This window comes from Ranitomeya imitator, chromosome 6, assembly GCF_032444005.1.
Source record: "Ranitomeya imitator isolate aRanImi1 chromosome 6, aRanImi1.pri, whole genome shotgun sequence".
NCBI classification, from domain to species: Eukaryota; Metazoa; Chordata; class Amphibia; order Anura; family Dendrobatidae; genus Ranitomeya; species Ranitomeya imitator.
Genome location: NC_091287.1, coordinates 325598890 through 325621838, shown reverse-complemented (window position 1 = coordinate 325621838; position 22949 = coordinate 325598890). Strand labels below are relative to the sequence as shown.

Here is a 22949-nt window from a genome sequence, read left to right as displayed (position 1 = left end):
GACAAAGCATTCAAATAAAGGCGCCACCCCAAAACACGATGTGTCAGATGACCTAACAGATGTCAGTTTGTATAATGCATCTCATAATGACCATAAAATATCACATACTGTGTCAGACAATATATAGGTGCTTCTCACAAAATTAGAATATCATCAAAAAATTTATTAATTTCAGTTCTTCAATAGAAAAAGTGAAACTCATATTATATAGAGTCATTACAAACAGAATGATCTATTTCAAGTGTTTATGTTAATGTTGATGATTACAGCTTACAGCCAATGAAAACCCAAAAGTCATTATCTCAGTGAATTGGAATAATTAACAAAAAACACCTGCAAAGGCTTCCTAACTGTTTAAAAATGTCCCTTAGTCTGTTTCAGTAGGCTCCACAATCATGGGGAAGACGATGAATATGTCAAGAAGGCAGTCATTGACACACTCTACAAGGAGGGTAAGCCACAAAAGGTCATTGCTAACGAAGCTGGCTGTTCACAGAGTGCTGTATCCACGCATATTAATGGAAAGTTGAGTGGAGGGAAAAAGTGTCGCAGAAAAAGGTGCACAAGCAACTGGGATAACCGCAGCCTTGAAAGGATTGTTAAGAAAGGGTCATTCAAAAATTTTGGGGAGATTCACAACCAGTGGATGGTGCTGGAGTCACTGCTTCAAGAGCCACCATACACAGAGGTATCCAGGACATGGGCTACAAGTGTCACATTCCTTGTGTCAAGCCACTCATGACCAAGAGACAATGCCAGAAGCGTCTTACCTTGGCCAAAGAGAAAAAGAACTGGACTTTTGCTCAGTGGTCCAAGGTATTGTTTTCAGATGAAAGTAAATTTTGCATTTCATTTACAAATCAAGTCTGGAGGAAGAGTGGAGAGGCACACAATCCAAGCTGCTTGAGGTCTAGCGTGAAGTTTCCACAATCAATGCTGGTTTGAGGAGTCATGTCATCTGCTGGTGTAGGTCCACTGTGTTTTATCAAGACCAAAGTCAGCACAGCCGTCTACCAGGAAGTTTTAGAGCACTTAATATTTCCCTCTGCCGACAAACGTTTTGGAGATGGAAATCTCATTCTCCAGCAGGACTTGGCACCTGTCCGCACTGCCAAAAGTACTACTACCTGGTTTAAAAACAACAGTATCACTGTGATTGATTGGCCAGCAAACTCACCTGACCTTAACCCCATCTATGGGGTATTGTAAAGAGGAAGATGAGTTACACCAGACCCAACAATGCAGACGTGCTGAAGACTCCTATCAAAGCAACCTGGGCTTCCATAGCACCTCAGCAGTGCCACAGGCTGATCGCCTCCATGCCACTCCGAATTGATGCAGTAATTGATGAAAAAGGAGCCCAGACCAAGTATTGAGTGCATTTACTGAACATACATTTCAGTAGGCCAACATTTCGGATTTTAAAATAATTTTTCAAGCTGGTGTGATAAAGTATGCTAATTTACTCAAATAATGACTTTTGGGTTTTCACTGACTGTAAGCCATAATCATCAACATTAACAGAAATAAACACTTGAAATAGATCACTCTGCTTGTAATGACTTTATATAATACTGTATATGAGTTTCACTTTTTATATACTGAAGAACTGAAAATAAATTAACTTTTTGATGATATTCTAATTTTGTGAGAAGCACCTGTATATATGGAGATTGCTTTCATTTACTAACAAAATTATGTAAAAATTAAAAAAAATATGTGTATGGAATAAGAGGTTGAGTAGAACTGCTAGACATAAGCACGGTGTTAGGGCTAGCGGAACGCACCGAGTAATAGGTATGTAGCTACAAGGTGCGTTCGCAGCCCGGGGTTCACTGTGCAGAGATATCTGCTGCTAAGTAATGGCGGATGGACTCTGAGCTCACACGTGGGTTAAGCTTCACCCCGTGTGAACTGGTAGCGAACTCTGTTGCCTCACAGAGTCGCGCTGTACACAAAACTAATACACTAACTAGGGTTGTACTTGCTCTGGAACTCTTCTGTGCTAACCGCACACATGAAGGAACCAGATGCTAAGCCAACGGCTAATTGCCCCCACTGACGCTAGCTGCCTGCCTGAGTGTACAGTCCCAATGCTAACAGCTTCACACCACTTAAGAACGGAGTGGTATAGTATCCACTGGCATAAGCCAAAACACATTTGATACTAGCGCATGGCCGTGCGGCCATGCGAGCCTTATGTAGCTGCAGCAAGTAAAAGACCTTCCTAGAAGGACCAATGAGAGACTGCCGTACCTGAGCATGTGACCCTAAATCTCCACTGAGAGATCTTGCCCTGGGCATGCTCAGTGTGTGTAAAGCAGAACTTAGTCCTAGCACTTAAAGGACCTTCCTGAAAGGACCAATGGACTTAGCTGCAGTATCTGACCATGGGACCCTTGATCTCCTCTGAGAGATCTTACTCAGGGCATGCTCAGAATGAGAAAAGCAGGACTGAGTCCCAGAAGCATCTGCTCGCCGCTGCCCAGCACTGACTTCAATGGCAGAAGCAGGAAAAGCAGCAGTAAATCTTTGTACAGAGTGGGACTGAGCAAGATGCTGGGATGGACGTCTCTGCTGAGCAGACTCCACTGCGGCAGGAGAAGAATGGGAGACCGCAGTGGAGATGGCCCGAGATTCCCCCTGTGCAGAGGCGGGAACTCGACCCCTAACACACGGTGTGCCACAATAGCAAACGTAATACTAGAGTAAAAATAAAACTCATTCATGTGTGTATAATTCCTTATATGGTTACTCCAAACAGGAGTTTTTTTATGGCCTTACATAGTTACATAGGTTGAAAAAAGACCTAGGTCGGCAAGCTGTTCCCCCAGAACAGTGGGAAAATACTTTGGATTATTCATATTCCTCCAATATTTCCATGCTGCGTCAGGAATCCTTTTTTAAACTCTCGGCCAAATAGTACTTCACTCCTGTCAGGTTAGCTCATTTTAATAACGATTGTTCTTTATGTTAGATAAATTGGGGTCAACAAGGAACTTTATTGCATATCTTTCGGAATTGTTGTAAAGTAAGGACTTTATGGAAGTGGGTTTTCTCACTGATTGCAGGACTTTGCAATAAATTTTTTTTGATCACTTCACAGACGGCCCTCCTTTCAATTGAGATGGAGAGCTTTGAACCTGACTATAGGCAAATCTTGATTCATATTTTTCTTGTAGTAAAAAATTCCATGGCTTTTTAAAAAAATGCTCTACCTCCTAAGTTGTGCGATATCATTGAGAAAACCTCTTTGTATAGTTCTTAGAGCTTAGATATGCTTTAGCTAACACTTTCCATCATAAATACCATATATACTCGTGTATAAGGCTTCTTTCACACATCCGTTTTTAGAATCAGTCACAAAAAATGTGCTGAAAAACTCGGCTTATACACGAGTATATACGGTACCTTAAAAATTAGGATTATTGGACCTAAACTTTCCCATAGATTTCTGACTCATCGCCGAATCCACCTAAATATTGTTTGTCTCTTTCTTATATACAGCATGTGGTAATGTTGTGGGTAACAAATCCTACCTCATAATTTGTTTAGTTGTTATAGTTATACTGTTACATTGTTTCCCTTGCTTATATTTCAGTGTCTGCCATTACCACCTCTTGTGGTAGGGCATTCCACATTCTGCCTGCTCTAACTGTAAAGAACCCTTTCCTATTCAGCTGCTCAATGCAGAATTCACTAGACCATCTCAGACAGATGTCTGTCCAGCCTATGTTTGAACACTTTCATTGAAGGAGAACTCACCACCTCTCGTGGCAGATCCATATTTTCACTCATCTATTTATTGGACATCTCTCCATGGATCTGAAGCCGTTTGTATTTGAGTTTGTACAGTGTTGTGGAAACACAGTTCTACCAGGTGAGCACATCCCTGCATTCACATCTCCCATCTCACACCAGATAAAACCCTCTATTGCCCTATTGTCTTTCAGTTTTTCCCTCTACATATTTTTCACATTATAAAATTTTTATGGTTTACATATGTTTTCGTAAACAAAAGATGCAAAATAAAATTGTGAAAATAAAATTATCTTTTGATTTCCCAATTACCTGGCACCAGCATTTTTGCCAGAGCTAGAATAATTTGTATCAGACTTACTCAGCACCTACTGGCACATGTGAGATCAGACACAGCAGTAGTTTGCTTGGCACCAACACTATTATGGATGGCATCAGTCATGACTTTAAAATACTTGGCGTCAGATGATCTCAATACATGTGTCATTTGACTTGGCTCGAGACTTATTTTACTATTAGATCTGGCACAAACAGACATCAACAGACTGAAACAAAAATAGAATTATGCTTCATACCAAACTACTTTAGAGGCACTTAAAGGGGACGTCACTTGACATAAATACGTAATTTATTTCACCTGGTGTAAATACTGCTGTTTGTCCTGAATCTGGTGTTATCCTCAACTCGCTAAGGGAGTCTTCTTGAAGACATGCCCATTGGCTAACAAGATGGGATTTACAGTTAGGTCAATAAATATTTGGACAGTGACACAAGTTTTAGCATTTTAGCTGTTTACCAAAACATATTCAGGATATAAGCTATATAATCAATATGGGCTTAAAGTGCAGACTCTCAACTTAAATTTGAGGGTATTCACGGCCTAATTTGAGTGAGGGTTTAGGAATTACAGCTCTTTAGTATGTAGCTGCCTCTTTTCAAAGGGAACAAAGGTAATTGGACAATTATCTCAAAAGTTTTTTAATGGGCTGCATGGGCTATTCCTTCATTAATCTGACATCAATTAAGCAGGTAAAAGCTCTGGAGCTTATTCCAGATGTGGCATTTGCCTTTGGAAACTGTTGCTGTGAATCAGAACATGCGATCAAAGGAGCTCTCAATGAAAGAGAAACAGACCATCATTAGGAAAAAATGTATCAGAGAGATAGCAGAAATGTTAGGAATGGCCAAATCAACAGTTTGATATATTTTTGGCGAGCTTAGGAACTCAAAAAGGCCTAGACATTTACAGAAAAAAACAGTGGTAGATGAAAAAACTTTTCACAACATCCACCCAAGTGAAGAACACTCTCCAGGAAGTAGGTTTTCCAGTGTCTATGTCTACCATAAGAAGATTTCATGAGAGCAAATAGAGGCAGTGTGATTCGTTGGGCATTCATGTGAATGTTACTTCAACATGTACTACCTACCTAATCATTGTTGCAGACCCAGTACACCACTTTATGGCAATGGTATTCCCTAAAGGTAAAGGCCTCATGGAGATAAATAATGTGCCCTGTCACAATTTAGATACATTTTTAGAAATGGTTTGAGGAGCACAAAAAAGAGGTTAAGGTATCCACTTGGGCTTCCGTGGAGGCCCCATCTTGCATTAAAATCCATGGAAGCAGAATTCATGGAAGTCCCATCTTGCAACTTACAAAGCTTAAAGAATCTGCAATTTTTGTGTCAGATACCACAGCTCATCATTCACAGGTCTTGAGAAGTCCATGGCTCAATGGGTCAGAGCTGTTCTGGTGGCAGAAAGGGGCATATACAATAAAAGGGGCATATACAACAGGCTGATCATAGAAGCCTAGATACGAATGAAAGCTCCTCCCTTCACAACAGCAAGTGCCGTGCTATCAGTGGTCCTTAACTTCATGGAGCGTGTAAGGTATCACATGGCACACGTGCCTATACCAGTTAAGCCCTTGATTTTGTATAGCTTTTTGTTCCATTAATACATTCACAAAACCCCTTTATGCTGCTACCACAAAGGCATGCTGCAGACTATAATTTCCTTAACACATTCCTTTTGGCCGACACGTGTTTAATGCTATTAAGAACCACCAGTTGTTCAGTGGTCTTCTGCAAGTGTGACGATAGTCAAAATGACCAGCACTGGAGTTTTTCTAAGCCTTTCTTGTTTGGATGTGGCACAGCTGTTGGGTTTCTTCCTCTCCTCACTCAGTAGTGAAGCAAACCACAATTCAATAACATCACTAAAGGAAGTCTTTTACTTTTTTGGCAGGTGCTAATAAAATAAAAGGAACAGTTGCACTGTACAGCTGTTGGTGCCTTAAGGAGGTCAGCAATGGTCAACTAACCAAGGAAGAATTCTATCTCTTTATTTCACTGCCTGACATGTATAAACAATCCAAGATGGTATTTCATGAGTGTTATACAGATTGTCATGGCATACAAACATTGTAATTTTTAATATTGTGATACCGGATTAATACTAGACATGGGAAAAGGTAGAAATTAATGAAAACCCCCATTATAAGTGTAAGACCTTGGCTTGTTTTTAAGCGGAGTCTTAAGTAAGTGGCTGCATAACGTGCACCGTGGAATAACGAACATAAGCAAAGGCTCTCAATATGGTTGACACATTGTTTTAACTTTTACAAATCAGGGTACGTGATGATTTTGTGTTCTGCAAATTTTTCAATTTTCAATTGTGGTGGATCAGAGTGTGATAGCCTGCATTCATGTGTCCATTTGTATCTGTTTTTCTGAAGAGCAGGACAAAAGAAATAAAATGTTGCGTTATAGGACCCACACATTTCAGTAGGGTTTTTATTTCCTAAAATTTCTTCTGTTTGCATCTACGGTATTTGGTCTGCAAGACATTTTTTGGAAGGACAAGAAAACAAGTAAGGCACGTTTTTTTTCCATCCAAAAAACAGATAGGAACAGATCTGGAAACTTCTGTGTGTGAGACATAGATCATAATGGATGGTCATCCATTAACAGGTTACTTATATAAAGGGGGCCTGTCACCAGGTCAAAGGTGACCAGTTTTTACTCTTATTTTATTCCTGTAGCTTCCATGAGTATTTATTTATTTTTTATATATGTCATAAGGTTCCAGGGAAATGGACCTTTTTATTTAGTGTTAATTGTTATGCTTTTTTCTTCCAAGGGGGCGTGGCTCACAGGAGTTTCTGTGGGCGTATCTTTAGACTGCTCTATATTATTAACCTATTATTAGCTGTGCGCAATGCCTCCTTGGTAAAGACCATCAAACTTATCACTAACTAAAAAGGCCTACATCTCTGGAACAGTATGATGGATAAAAAAAATACCAAAAAAACAGAGCTGCAAAATTAAAATAAGAGGAAAAACTGGTCACTTATATCCTGTCGATAGGTTTTTTTTCAGGATTGAGCATACACAGATTCTATGAATGTTAAGAGATATCAGTTGTAAAAATTGATTAGTTCAAAACAAAACAGATGCAAACAGACACCAAAGTTTTCATTTCTAAATGTTGGTTTCCAATTATCATCGATTCGTGTTCTTTTCAATGTTTATATTCAACTAGATGTATTACAAAAGGATTTTATAATAGTGACCTCGTGGGCCTGCATTAAAAGACATGTTTCATGCCCCTGAACAATTTCACATTTTACAAAACAAATCCCATTCACATGTTGTAAAAAAAACCTCCCACACGATCACATTTTCAGATTTTAACCTGTTTGTAAGGCTGCCATCACACTAGCAGTAATTGGTCAGTATTTTACATCAGTATTTATAAGCCAAAACCAGGAGTGGAACAATTAGAGGAAAAGTATAATAGAAACATATGCACCACTTCTGTATTTATCACCCACTCCTGGTTTTGGCTTACAAATACTGATGTAAAATACTGACCAAATACTGCTAGTGTGATGGCAGCCTAAGAGTTAACCTGCTCTTCTCCCAACATCCTACTAGAGATTAGATTAACTACATTCCCTTAATTTACACAAAATAATCTTCCCCAAAAGAGAGAATGCAATCTATCTACCCCAATGGACCTTAAATTGCCAAACTAATCTCCTACAAACAGCTTCGGACTGATGTGCCAAGGGCCCACTTGTAACCAACTCCAGGCCCACCCATTTCAGCTACATGTAAATGTGACATTATCCTCATTCTCAAATTTATATAATAACTAGCTGAAGAGCCCGGCGTTGCCTGGGCATAGTAAATATCTGTGGTTAGTTATAGCACGTCACTTCTCTTATTTTCCCATCACGCTTCTCATTTTCCCAATCACATCTTTAATTTTCCCCCTCACATCTCTCATTTTCTCCCTCACACCTCTCATTTTCTCCTTCACTCCTCTCATTCCCGCCTAACACTTGTCATTTCGACCTCACATCTGTCATTTTCCGATCACTACACTATTTTCCCTCACTCCTCTCATTTTGCACTCACACCTTTTCATTTTCACCATATACATGTTTGTCATCTCCCTTATATATAGTATACACCTGTATGTCATCTCCTGTATATAGTATATACCTGTATGTCATCTCCCCTGTATATAGTATATACCTGCTGTGTGTCATCTCCCCTGTATATAGTATATACCTGTATGTCATCTCCTCCTATATATAGTATATACCTGTATGTCATCTCCTCCTATATATAGTATATACCTGTATGTCATCTCCTCCTATATATAGTATATACCTGTATGTCATGAACCCCCTGACAACCCCAACTAGTCACAGACATGGACTTCCAATCCAACACAGGATTATGTACCTGTAACCACGAAAAAAAAAACCCAGCACGATAGCATCATGCAAGTTATGCAACACCAGAAATCGACAATCTTCCTGATGGGCTGGCGCCATGCGCATGGTCACCTGTGTCCAAAACTGGGGCTTATTTTTAGCCAAGGGTGTAGCATCAATGCCCCTTAAAGGAATAAGGTTCTACAAAGGCTTCAAGGGAAAACCACAACGCTTGGCAAACTCAAAGTCCATTAAATTCAAGGCGGCGCCTGAATCCACAAACGCCATGACAGAAAATGATGATAATGAGCAGATCAAGGACACAGATAACAAAAATTTAGGTTGTACAGTACTAATGGTAATTGAACTGGCGATCCTCTTTGTCCGCTTAGGGCAGACAGAAATGACATGAGAAGCGTCGCCACAATAATAACACAACCTATTTTGACGTCTGAAACCTTGTCGTTCCGTTCTAGACAGAATTCTATCACACTGCATAGGCTCAGGAATTTGCTCTGAGGACAACGCCACAGCGCGCACAGTACTGCGCTCCCGCAAGTGCCGGTCAATCCGAATGGCCAGAGACATAGAATCACTCAGACCGGAAGGCGCGGGAAACCCCACCATAACATCTTTAACGGATTCAGAAAGCCCCCTTCTGAAAATTGCCGCCAAAGCATCATTATTCCATTTAGTCAACACAGACCATTTTCTGAATTTCTGACAATACAATTCTGCCGCCTCTTGACCCTGAGACAGGGCCAACAAGGTCTTCTCAGCTTGATCCACAGAATTAGGTTCATCATATAATAATCCCAAAGCCTGAAAAAAGGAGTCAATATTAAGCAAAGCCGGATTCCCAGATTCCAGGGAAAACGCCCAATCCTGCGAGTCGCCACGCAGCAGGGAGATTACGATTTTTACCTGCTGAATGGAATCACCAGAGGATCGAGGTCTCAGAGCAAAAAACAGTTTACAGTTGTTTTTAAAACTTAAAAATTTGGACCTGTCACCAGAAAACAAATCAGGAGTAGGAATCTTCGGTTCTAAAGCAGGAGTCTGAACAATATAATCAGAAATACCCTGCACCCTAGCAGCAAGCTGGTCTACACGAGAAGCTAATTCCTGAACATTCATGCTTGCACCAGGCTCCTCAGCCACCCAGATATTAACCCCTTCATGACCCAGCCTATTTTGACCTTAAAGACCTTGCCGTTTTTTGCAATTCTGACCAGTGTCCCTTTATGAGGTAATAACTCAGGAACGCTTCAATGGATCCTAGCGGTTCTGAGATTTTTTTTCCGTGACATATTGGGCTTCATGTTAGTGGTAAATTTAGGTCAATAAATTATGCGTTTATTTGTGATAAAAACAGAAATTTGGCGAAAATTTTGAAAATTTCGCAATTTTCACAATTTGAATTTTTATTCTGTTAAACCAGAGAGTTATGTGACACAAAATAGTTAATAAATAACATTTCCCACATGTATACTTTACATCAGCACAATTTTGGAAACAAAATTTTTTTTTGCTAGGAAGTTATAGGAAGTTATAAGGGTTAAAATTTGACTAGCGATTTCTCATTTTTACAACGAAATTTCCAAAACCATTTTTTTTAGGGACCACCTCACATTTGAAGTCAGTTTACAGGGTCTATATGGCTGAAAATACCCAAAAGTGACACCATTCTAAAAACTGCACCCCTCAAGGTGCACAAAACCACATTCAAGAAGTTTATTAACCCTTCAGGTGCTTCACAGCAGCAGAAGCAACATGGAAGGAAAAAATGAACATTTAACTTTTTAGTCACAAAAATTATCTTTTAGCAACAATTTTTTTGATTTCACAATGGTAAAAGGAGCAACTGAACCATGAAAGTTGTTGTCCAATTTGTCCTGAGTACGCCGATACCTCATATGTAGGGGTAAACCACTGTTTGGGCGCATGGCAGGGCTTGGAAGGGAAGGAGCGCCATTTGACTTTTTGAATGAAAAATTGGCTCCACTCTTTAGCGGACACCATGTCACGTTTGGAGAGCCCCCGTGTGCCTAAAAATTGGAGCTCCCCCACAAGTGACCCCATTTTGGAAACTAGACGCCCCAAGGAACTTATCTAGATGCATAGTGAGCACTTTGAACCCCCAGGTGCTTCACAAATTGATCTGTAAAAATGAAAAAGTACTTTTTTTTCACAAAAAAATTCTTTTAGCCTCATTTTGTTCATTTTCACATGGGCAACAGGATAAAATGGATCCTAAAATTTGTTGGGCAATTTGTCCTGAGAACACCGATACCTCACATGTGGGGGTAAACCACTGTTTGGGCACATGGTAAGGCTCGGAAGGGAAGGCACGCCATTTGGCTTTTTAAATGGAAAATTAGCTCCAATCATTAGCGGACACCATGTCACGTTTGGAGAGCCCTTGTGTGCCTAAACATTGGAGATCCCCCACAAATGACCCCATTTTGGAAACTAGACCCCCCAAGGAACTTATCTAGATGCCTAGTGAGCACTTTAAACCCTCAGGTGCTTCACAAATTGATCTGTAAAAATGAAAAAGTACTTTTTTTTCCCAAAAAATTTCTTTTCGCCTCAATTTTTTCATTTTCACATGGGCAATAGGATAAAATGGATCCTAAAATTTGTTGGGCAATTTCTCCCGAGTACGCGGATACTTTATATGTGGGGGTAAACCACTGTTTTGGCACACGGCAGGGCTCGGAAGGGAAGGCGCGCCATTTGACTTTTTGAATGGAAAATTAGCTCCAATTGTTAGCGGACGCCATGTCGCGTTTGGAGAGCCCCTGTGTGCCTAAACATTGGAGCTCCCCCACAAGTGACCCCATTTTGGACACTAGACCCCCCAAGGAACTTATCTAGATGCATATTGAGCACTTTAAACCCCCAGCTGCTTCACAGAAGTTTATAACGCAGAGCCATGAAAATAAAAATAACTTTTCTTTCCTCAAAAATAATTTTTTAGCCTGGAATTTCCTATTTTGCCAAGGGTATTAGGAGAAATTGGACACAAAATGTTGTTGTCCAGTTTGTCCTGACTACGCTGATACCCCATATGTGGGGGTAAACCACTGTTTGGGCGCACGGCAGGGCTCGGAAGGGAAGGCACGCCATTTGGCTTTTTAAATGGAAAATTAGCTCCAATCATTAGCGGACACCATGTCACGTTTGGAGAGCCCTTGTGTGCCTAAACATTGGGGATCCCCCACAAATGACCCCATTTTGGAAACTAGACCCCCAAAGAAACTAATCTAGATGTATGGTGAGGACTTTGAACCCCCAAGTGCTTCACAGAAGTTTATAACGCAGAGCCATGAAAATAAAATAAAAAATTATTTTCTCAAAAATGATCTTTTAGCCTGCAATTTTTTATTTTCCCAAAGGTAACAGGAGAAATTTGACCCCAAAAGTTGTTGTCCAGTTTCTCCTGAGTACGGTGATACCCCATATGTGGGGGTACACTACTGTTTGGGCACATGCCGGGGCTCGGAAGTGAAGTAGTGACGTTTTGAAATGCAGACTTTAATGGAATGCTCTGCGGGCGTCACGGTGCGTTTGCAGAGCCCTTGATGTGGCTAAACAGTAGAAACCCCCCATAAGTGACCCCATTTTGGAAACTAGACCCCGAAAGGAACTTATCTAGATGTGTGGTGAGCACTTTGAACCCCCAAGTGCTTCACAGAAGTTTATAACGCAGAGCCGTGAAAATAATAAATATGTTTTCTTTCCTCAAAAATAATTATTTTGCCCAGAATTTTTTTTCCCAAGGGTTACAGGAGAAATTGGACCACAAAAGTTGTTGTCCAGTTTCTCCTGAGTACGCTGATACCCCATGTGTGAGGGTAAACCACTGTTTGGGCACACGTCGGGGCTCAGAAGTGAAGTAGTGACTTTTGAAATGCAGACTTTGATGGAATGGTCTGCGGGTGTCACGTTGCGTTTGCAGAGCCCCTGGTGTGCCTAAACAGTAGAAACCCCCCACAAGTGACCCCATTTTAGAAACTAGACCCCCCAAGGAACTTATCTAGATATGTGGTGAGCACTTTGAACCCCCAAGTGCTTCACAGACGTTTACAACGCAGAGCCGTGAAAATAAAAAATCATTTTTCTTTCCTCAAAAATGATGTTTTAGCAAGCATTTTTTTATTTTCACAAGGGTAACAGGAGAAATTGGACCCCAGTAATTGTTGCGCAGTTTGTCTTGAGTATGATGGTACCCCATATGTGGGGGTAAACCACTGTTTGGGCACACGTCGGGGCTCAGAAGTGAGGGAGCACCATTTGACTTTTTGAATACAAGATTGGCTGGAATCAATGGTGGCGCCATGTTGCGTTTGGAGACCCCTGATGTGCCTAAACAGTGGAAACCCCTCAATTCTACCTCCAACACTAACCCCAACACACCCCTAACCCTTATCCCAACTGTAGCCATAACCCTTATCACAACCCTAACCGCAACACACCCCTAACCACAACCCTAACCCCAACACACCCCTAACCCTAACCACAACCCTAATTCCAACCCTAACCCTAAGGCTATGTGCCCACATTGCGGATTCGTGTGAGATTTTTCAGCATCATTTTTGAAAAATCCGTGGGTAAAAGGCACTGCGTTTTACCTGCGGATTTACCGTGGATTTCCAGTGTTTTTTGTGCGGATTTCACCTGCGGATTCCTATTGAGGAACAGGTGTAAAACGCCGCGGAATCCGCACAAAGAATTGACATGCTGCGGAAAATACAATGCAGCGTTTCCGCATGGTATTTTCCGCACCATGGGCACAGCGGATTTGGTTTTCCATAGGTATACTTGGTACTGTAAACCTGATGGAACACTGCTGCGGATCCGCAGCCAAATCCGCACCGTGTGCACATGGCCTAATTCTAAAGGTATATGCACACGCGGAAAACGCTGCGGATCCGCAGCAGCTTCCCATGAGTTTACAGTTCAATGTAAACCTATGGAAAACAAAAATCGCTGTACACATGCTGCAGAAAAACTGCACGGAAACGCAGCGGTTTACATTCCGCAGCATGCCGCTTCTTTCTGCGGATTCCGCAGCGGTTTTACAACTGCTACAATAGAAAATCGCAGTTGTAAAACTGCAGTGAAATGCGCAGAAAAACCGCGGTAAATCTGCCATAAATCCGCAGCGGTTTAGCACTGCGGATTTATCAAATCCGCAGCGGAAAAATCCGCAGAGGACCAGAATACGTGTGCACATACCGAAACCCTAACCCTAACCCTACCCCTAACCCTACCCCTAACCCTACCCCTACCCCTAACCCTAACCCTACCCCTAATTCTTACCCCAACCTTAGTGGAAGAAAAAAAAAAAATCTTTATTTTATTATTGTCCCTACCTATGGGGGTGACAAAGGAGGGGGTCATTCAGTATTTTTTTTATTTTGATCACTGCGATAGGTTTTATCGCAGTGATCAAAATGCACTTGAAACGAATCTGCTGGCCGGCAGATTCGGCGGGCGCACTGCGCATGCGCCCGCCATTTTGGAAGATGGCGGCGCCCAGGAAAGAAGACCACGGACCACGGGAGGCTCTGTAAGTATAATGGGGTGGGGGGGGGGGGAGCACGGGGGGTGGATCGGAGCATGGGGGGGTAAATCGGAGCACGGGGGGGTGGATCGGAGCACGGGGGGGTGCATTGGAGCATCGGGTGGTGGATCGGACTGCAGGGGGGGTGGATCGGACTGCAGGGGGGGTGGATCGGAGTGCAGGGGGGGGGTGGTTGGAGCACGGGGGGGTGATTGGAGCACGGGGGTGAGCGGACAAGAACACGGGGGGGAGCGGACAGGAGGACGGAGGGTAGCGGAGCAGTGTACCGGACAGATCGGAGGGCTGGGGGGGGGCGATCGGTGGGGTGGGGTGGGGGCAGACCAGTGTTTCCAGCCATGGCCGATGATATTGCAGCATCGGCCATGGCTAGATTGTAATATTTCACCAGTTATAATAGGTGAAATATTACAAATCGCTCTGATTGGCAGTTTCACTTTCAACAGCCAATCAGAGCGATCGTAGCCACGGGGGGAGGGGAGGGGGTGAAGCCACCCCCCCTGGGCTAAACTACCACTCCCCCTGTCCCTGCAGATCGGGTGAAATGGGAGTTAACCCTTTCACCGGATCTGCAGGGACGCGATCATTCTGTGACACAGCATATGCGTCACAGGTCGGATTGGCACCGACTTTCATGACGCATACGCTGTGTCACAGGTCGGGAAGGGGTTAAGAGGGAAAAGAACACAAAACAGACTGGAGAAAAAAAATGGCTCAAGACCTTTCTTCCCTTCTTCTGAAATGCATTTAACTCATAGTTGGCCAGTTGTACTGTTATGATCCGGTGACCTTGGAGCAGCATGAGAACTTTCACTGGAGAAGGTGGTCCCTATACTGACCGCAATCCTGAACTTAACACCGCAACTAGAAGTAGCCGTGGAGTGTACCTAACAATCCGAGACACCTCGTCACAGCCGGAGGACTAAATACCCCTAAAGATGGAAATAGGAATACTATCTTGCCTCAGAGCAGATCCCCAAAGGATAGACAGCCCCCCACAAATATTGGCTGTGAGTCAGAGAGGAAAAAACATACACAGGCAAAAAAACAGGATTTAGCACAGGAGGCCACTTCTAGCTAAATAGGACAGGATAGGACAGAGTTCTGTGCGGTCAGTATTAAAACCCTTCCAATATATCCACAGCAGAATATACAAAAACTTCCTACATCTAACTAAAGATGTAGGAGTGTATATCTGCAACTCCAGCGAATCCTACAATCAGAGCAGGAATACAAACAAAAACAAGCACACAGCAGTGTGCCACAGACACAAAAAAACAAACACTTATCTTTGCTGAATTTGGCAGCTAGCAGGAGAAGCCAGAAAGTGATCCAACACTTCACAAGGAACATTGACAACTGGAAAGGGCTAATGAATCCTGCACACTTAAATATCCCAGTCAGAACAGCAATTAGCAGATACACCTGGCCAAGACTGTGACTCAGAGACAACTGCATTCCCACCTACAACCACTGGAGGTAACCGAAGAGCAGAATTCACAACACCCAGCTCCTGCGATTTCTCCTCTCAGCGGCCGCTGGCAGCAGGTCCTGTGTGAGCGGTCACATGGTCCCGCTCACATGACACATCGCAGGAGCTGGGTGAGTATTTCCCGGCAGGCAAGCGTGGGGGGGGGGGTGGGGGGGAGGGTGGTGGAGGGGTACACAGGGGATGGGAGGTGGGAGGGGACGCACAAACTTTATTTTTAAGGGAAAATAAATAAAAAAAATTGATTTTTCATTCCTTCTCTCCAGCGAACGCTGCTGGGGAGAAGGGATGAATACCGGCTTCAGCACCGCACGCAGCGGGAACAGCGCTTACTGTAGCGCTGTCTCTCCTGCGGGCGGTACGTGCACACGGAGGAGAGTGCACACTGTTCTCCGTGTGCACGTGTGCTGACCGAATTGCGGTACGTGCTGCCGGTCAAAAACGGACATGTCTACGTGTTTTGCACACGGACACACGGTCCATGTGAAAACATGCACATGTGCAGAAACACATAGATCCTAATGGGTCTACGTGTGTCAGTGTCTCTGGTACGTGAGAAAACTGTCACTACACGTACCAGAGACACTGACATGTGAAAGAGGCCTAAACTGAATCCCAGAAACTTCTAAGTTGGAGTGGTTTCTCCCTAACAAGATAGATATTCCATATAGTTGAAAAAAAGATATACTGACATAAACCAGACCAATGGAGGCCAAAAGGACACTCTGGCTTACATCAGATAAATAGTGAGCAATACCTTTGATATATCCGACAGAGACTTCCCAGCAAACAGACATTGCAGTGGAATATAGCCTTACCCTTACCCTATCAAATACTACATAACCTACCTACCCCAATGCAAACATGACAACACAGTTCTCTGTATATCAGTATTGTGTAAACTACTGATATCCCAATCTGATGTACAGAGAAGCAATAACCGCATGCCATGTATATAAACTGTTGTTTAAAATATATCATGCCAACCTGCCAAAACAGATATAAGAATAGGAAATGTTTGGTAACTACTTACACTATTCCATGAAGTTCCTGTAATATGATACTCCTTAATGTATGCTTGAAGATCACTCCAAATACTCAGGTAGGACTTTACCCAGTCAACATGACGCCCATCACTATGGTACAATAAAAGACAAATGTTTATATTCATTGACTATAAATCGACATCATATATCACCAACATGGCATTAAAGATCACTATGAGAAATGGCTTAGCACATGCTACATACCCATCCAGCCCATAACAACCCTTTGTTCCATTTTATATGGAATCTGTCATCAACATATATGTCTTTTTAACTGAATACAAGGCCATGCAGATTTAAAAATACAAGTCAATTAATACACAAGGGGACAAAATTGTTGGTTCTTCTGTTAAAGTAAAAAATTGTCATGGAAATAACTTGAAACTGACAGGAGGAATTTTCAATTTCAATTTAAATGGTCAACTAATGAAAATCAGACACTGCTTTTGAATTGTGGTTAAATAGAAAAAATGTAAAAGAAAAACTAATGGAAATGGCCTGGACAAAATGATGGTACCCCAAGAAAAGTTTGAAAATATTTTGACCATAGGGACATATTAAACTAAGGTGTGCCGTGTAATTAGCATCACGAGTGTCTACAAACTTGTAATAAGTCAGTCTGCCTATTTAAATTATGAAAAGTAGTCACTGTGCTGTTTGGTATCATGGTATGTACCACACTGAACATGGACCAAAGGAAGCTAAAGACAGCATTCTCTAAGGAAAGTAGAAATAAAAATTATGCACAAGCATGTTAAAGATAAAGGTTATAAGACTATCTCCAGTTTGATATTCCCGTTACTACAGTTGCATGTATTATTTGGATGTGTAAGGTCTATGGGACTGTAGCTAACCTCCTTGGATCTGGCCACAAAAGGAAAATTGATGACAAATTAAAGAGACAAATAATATGACTGTTAGCCAAAGAGCCCAGAACAATTTCCAAAGAGAATAGAGGTGAACTAATAGGTCAAGGTACATCAGTGTCAGATCACACCATCCATCGTTCTATTGGTCAAAGTGGACTTAATGGAAAATGACCATGGAGTAAACCACTGTTGAAAGCAAATTATAAAAAAGCAACGCTGGATTTTGGCAAAATGCATATTGACAAGACACATCTTCAAGAAGAATGTCCTTGGACAGATGAGACAAAACTGGAGCTTTTTGGCAAGTCATATCAGCTCAATATTCATGAAGAATACATAGAAAAGAACATTGTACCTACAGTGAATCATGGAGGAGTCTCGGTTATGTTTTTGGGGTTGCTTTGCTGCACTTCTCAGAGTCTTGAATCTGTTCAGGGTACAATGAAATCCCAAGACTATCAAGTCATTTTGGAGAAAAATGTGCTGCCAAGTTTCTATCAGTCTGGAAAAGGTTATAAAGCCATTTCTAAAGCTTTGGAAATCCAGTAATCCACAAATGGTGAAAACCTGGACGAGTGGTGAACCTTCCTAGGGGTGGCTGTCTGACTTAAATTACACCAAGAGTGCAGTGACAACTCATCCAAGGGGTCACAAAAGACTGCACAACAACATCCAAAGAACTGCAGGCCTTACTTGCCTCAGTTAAGGTCAGTGTTCATGACTCCACCATAAGAAAGAGACTGGGCAAAAATGGCCTGCATGGCTGAGTTCCAATATGAGTTCCAAGATGAATTTCAAGTTCATCACTGCTGAACAATAAGAACATAAATGCACATCTCAGTTTTGCCAGAAAACATCTTGATGATCTTCAAAGCTTTTGGGACAGTACTCTGTGGACTTATGAGACAAAAGTTGTACTTTTTGGGAGGTGTATGTTCAATTACATCTGGCGTAGAAGAAACACAGCATTTCAGAAAAGGAACATCATTCCAACAGTAAAATATGGTGGGTGTAGTTTGATGGTCTGGGGCTGTTTTGCCGCTTCAGGACCTGTAAGACTTGCTGTGGTAAATGGAACCATGAATTATGTTGTGTACCAAAAAATCCTGAAGGAGAATGTCAGGCCATCTTTTCGTGACCTAAAGCTGAAGCACACTTGGGTATGCAGGAGTGTGGCCTAGTCAAAGTACTGACCTTAATTAGATTGAGATGCTATGGCATTACCTTAAAAAGGCGGTTCATGCTTGGAAACTCTCCAATCTGGCTGAATTACAACAATTCTGCAAAGATGAGTGGGCCCAAATTGCTTCAGAGCATTGTAAAAGACTCGTTGCCAGTTATGGCAGACGCTTGATTGCAGTTGTTTCTGCTAATGGTGGCCCAACCAGTTATTAGATTTAGGGGGCAATCACTTTTTCACACAGTGCCCTGTAGGTTTAGATTTATTTTTTCCTTAATAAAGTCCTTCATTTAAAAACTACCTTTTGCATTTTCTTGTGTTATCTTTGTCTAATATTTAAATTTGTTTGGTGATCTGAAACATTTAAGTGTAACAAACATGCAAAAGAATAGGAAATCAGGAAGGGAGCAAACATTTTTTCACACAACTGTATGTTTAAAAGAGTTATACAGGATTACACAACAATAGCTGCTTTCTTCTATATACATCCCCACAATTGTCTACAGGTTGTGTGTGGTCATGCCAGAGAGAACCTATTGACAAGTGTGGTGCTGTTTATGTTTTTCTTTTAATTTAAATGCCTTTACAACCCAGACACACAATTCAATTTCCGCTCTGTATTTAAATAAAACAAATTATTTACTTCTGGGTAAAAAAAAACTTTTTTTTTTGCCAGAAAATAACAGAAAAAAATATTAAATTTTTATGTTTTCCAAAGCGTATAGTCTCCACAACAAATGAAAAAGCATTTTATGTGGCAGATAATTTTAGATTGTACTGAAATGACCCATGCTTGAACCTAACGTATTATTTCTTCCAAGGCTTAACTATTAACGCTACCAGTCTAGTCGTGATGTATCGCCATCACAATGTTTCCATACTGATGTCGCCTAGATACAACTAACATGCTACTGTGGTTGCCATCTCAAAGTGCTTTCACTGGGATAGTGACCCCGTTGGCGTAATGTCAAGGCTCCAATTATACACAGAGAGTAAATCCTTATTACAGTTAACTTTCGGCAGCCATAACAATCCACTTACAAAATGTTAGCCTATTTGATGTTGACAAGCATTTCCAACTACAAAGCAAATTTTGTTTTAGCAAATCTGCTGTGAATTTATCAAGGAAGGTGGGTTTTACTGTATAATTAGAAAGATTTGCCATTCTGGAGAGTGGGAAATCTTGGTGACTGACAACCCTCGTGTAAACTGTAACGATGGCTGTGTTTTACGTACATTGATACATTTGTTTGTGACTTTTTCTACTTTATCTGGTGATTGTGTTTAAAAATAATATGTCACGGCAGGTAGACTTCGCTATTACTGCCACAAGATTTTTTTTTTTCTCATAGTAAATGACTAGAATAAGTCATATGCAAATTACTGTGTCACGCCTGTAACTTTCATGCCTTCACAGCACTATCCTACTCACTGGATTAACTGCTCTAATCCATCCAGTGTCAGACCATCATGCTGAAGTGCCTCCTGTAACACTCCCAGCACTGTTGCATTCACCTGTTGCTGGAAATTATTCACCTGGCTATAGGGAGGTGCGGCCAGACTTTGCAGGAATATAACCTTGCTGTGTCCTGCAGAATATAGCTTCCCTGACCTATCCCCTGGCAGCAGGGAATATATTAGGCAGCTCCTCCCTCCACACCTTGCCTGAACATAGGTTCCTAGCCGCAGTCTGTTTCTAGTAATCTGTCTAGTGCATGTTTGTATTGACAATCCTGTTACCGACCCGGCTTGTCTACCTGTCCACTCTGACCTCTCTACTCCTGATGCTTGCTTTGTATTCTGAAGTTTCTGAACCTGTGCTGCCTGCCCCGACTTCAGACTTCCTGACTATGTCTCTGCCTTTGCACTCTGTACTTCGTATTCCTGCCTTGACCCGTTTGTCAGCTGCTGCAGGTCTGAGTACTGCCCTGGTGACTAACCTAACAGTCCAAGCTTATCCTAACCATCAGAAGCTCGAGTGAAGACCAGGTAGTCAATTAGACAAGCCCCTCCTGAGAAAGTATGGCCAGAGGCGCACAGGGTCCACACCCACTGCTCTCACATACTGCTTCAGAGAGGAAGAGGATTTGAACGCTAGTGCCACCTACTGGAAGTAGCAATACTAAAAGTCAATATTGACCTTTAATTTAGCCTTGTCACATGACTGAGAATGAAAACCAAACCAGGCATTCTATTTGAAGACACATATTTTGGGTGTTTGCTCCTCATAAGTGCAAAGCGAAAAGTCTGATTTGGCTGGATGAGAACCTGTCAATTGTGTCACTCTCCACAAGGAAAGATGTTACCCCTTAGGACCTGCCATCAATTTTTTAATGATAGCGATCCGACTGCCAGTACTTCCCACTGATTCCCACTATGCAGGGATGTGCAGATGGCTGAAAGCCCTGCTAGGCAGAAGAAAAGCCACAGGAGACTTTTATCTGTTAGTCTTCAATTGGAAACATTAAAGATCTGACTATCACAGATCATAATTTTACAGCATATCCTAAGATTTTATGCTATAACATTATCAGCTAGAAATACCCTATGAAAGACGGAAGATTTTGTTTGGTTGGGATAGTCTCTAGATTTTTCGTAACTTTTATTAGGCATTTCATACATCAGCTAGATGCCATAAAATACTGGGGTCTGTGTTTGCGACAGATTCGATTTAAAGGGAGCCTGACAGCACAAAATGACTGTTCAAAGGAAACACAAGTGCTTTGTGCGCTGTTGGTTTGGCCAGATAGTTCATTGTACCTTTCTACCTACTTGTTTTGCATCTATCTCTGCTTTAGTAGAAGCTCTGACATTTCTGGCTTTACCGGAGCCATAGGAGAGAAATAGATAGAAAAAAAAGTAAGAAGTGCACTGAACTGCTTGGCCAAACCAAGGGCACACTCAGCTCCTTTGCTTGGTTTGTACAGTTATTTCGGGTGACAGGCTAGTTGTTTGCATTGCACTAACTGGACAGCAGTTGGTGCCATGGTGCTCACAAAACAGATGATAATAGTCAAATTTACAATCTAAGTATTTTGTTTGGTTACTTGTGTAACAGCTGAAGCTACAGTACATGGGTCATGGATCTCCTCTGGAAACAGGTGGTATCATTCACTCTACACTAATCGGGACTTGCAGAGTATACTGATGTAAACCACAAGCTTCTCTGTAAGCCACAGCTAAAACAAGGACCGGCCCACTGGTCTCCAGTGTTGAAGGCAGAATTTCAGAATATTTTTTATTTATTGGGCTGACTTTTTTTTTACGCCGAAATTCTAAATGCTCAAGTGAAAGCTTATTTTTTAACCCCTTCACACTGTGATAATTTTCAATTTTTTCATTTTTGTTTTTTCCTATCCTTCTTCCAAGAGCCATAACTTTTTTATTAGTAGCTAAATGAGGATTGTTTTTTTGGAGGATGAGTTGCACTTTTGAATGGCACCATTGATTTTACCATATACTGTCCTGGAAAGTGGGAACAAAAATCCAAGTGTGGTGAAATTGCAAAAAAAAGTGCAATTCCACAATTGTTTTTTTTATTTTTTTTATTTAACATGTTCACTACATGGTAACACTGACCTGGCATTATGATTCCTCAGGTTAAGAAGAGTACGCAGACACCAAACATGTATAGTTTATTTTTTTATTTGAGCAATACCAAATATGCATATTTTTTTGTATTTTCAATGAGGCAAAAGGGGGGTGATTTGAAATTTTGTGGGTTTTTTTCATATGTTTAAAAACTTTTTTCTCACTTTTTACAGTAGTTAATATTCCCCTTAGGAAACTTGAAGCTGCTATCATCTGATCACCTGTGGTACACATAGCAGTACGTCAGCACTAATATGTATAACAGAAATTATGATCTCCTATGAACGCCTGTCATGAGCTGGTGTTCACTGTAGTATCATAATGACAGGCATGGGGGTCTTCTGCAGACCCCTGACTGTCATGACAACGCATCGGCTCCCCACGATCACATGACAGGTGCGCCTATGGGCGAGATTTGGGACGTGCTTCCGGCTGGCGAGTGTTAAATCCCGCTGTCAGTGACTGACAGCAGAATTTAACTAGTTAACAGCCTCAGGTGGAGCTTTAATCCACCCGCGGCTATTAAACGCCCATGACAGCTAATTAAATCAGCTAACGTGTGTGGAAAGATGAGGGTTCAGTCCCAGAGCCTGCACCAAATTCAGAGAAAAAACATATGATGTAAATATATGCAGCGCCCCAGAGTCCTGGTCGTTGCAGTAATATTGTTCTTCCACCAGGGGGAGTGATGT

The 22949-nt window shown here is 41.7% G+C and overlaps 1 protein-coding gene across 1 annotated transcript in view; it reads right to left on the bottom strand.

Annotated features, from left to right (window-relative positions):
- Nucleotides 1–22949, bottom strand: part of CAP2 (cyclase associated actin cytoskeleton regulatory protein 2) — a 272514-nt gene that overhangs the window by 26377 nt on the left and 223188 nt on the right. The window contains exon 7 of the mRNA XM_069730835.1: nucleotides 16605–16707. Within this exon, the coding sequence (XP_069586936.1) occupies nucleotides 16605–16707 (103 nt within the window). The remainder of the gene's footprint in view (nucleotides 1–16604; nucleotides 16708–22949) is intronic.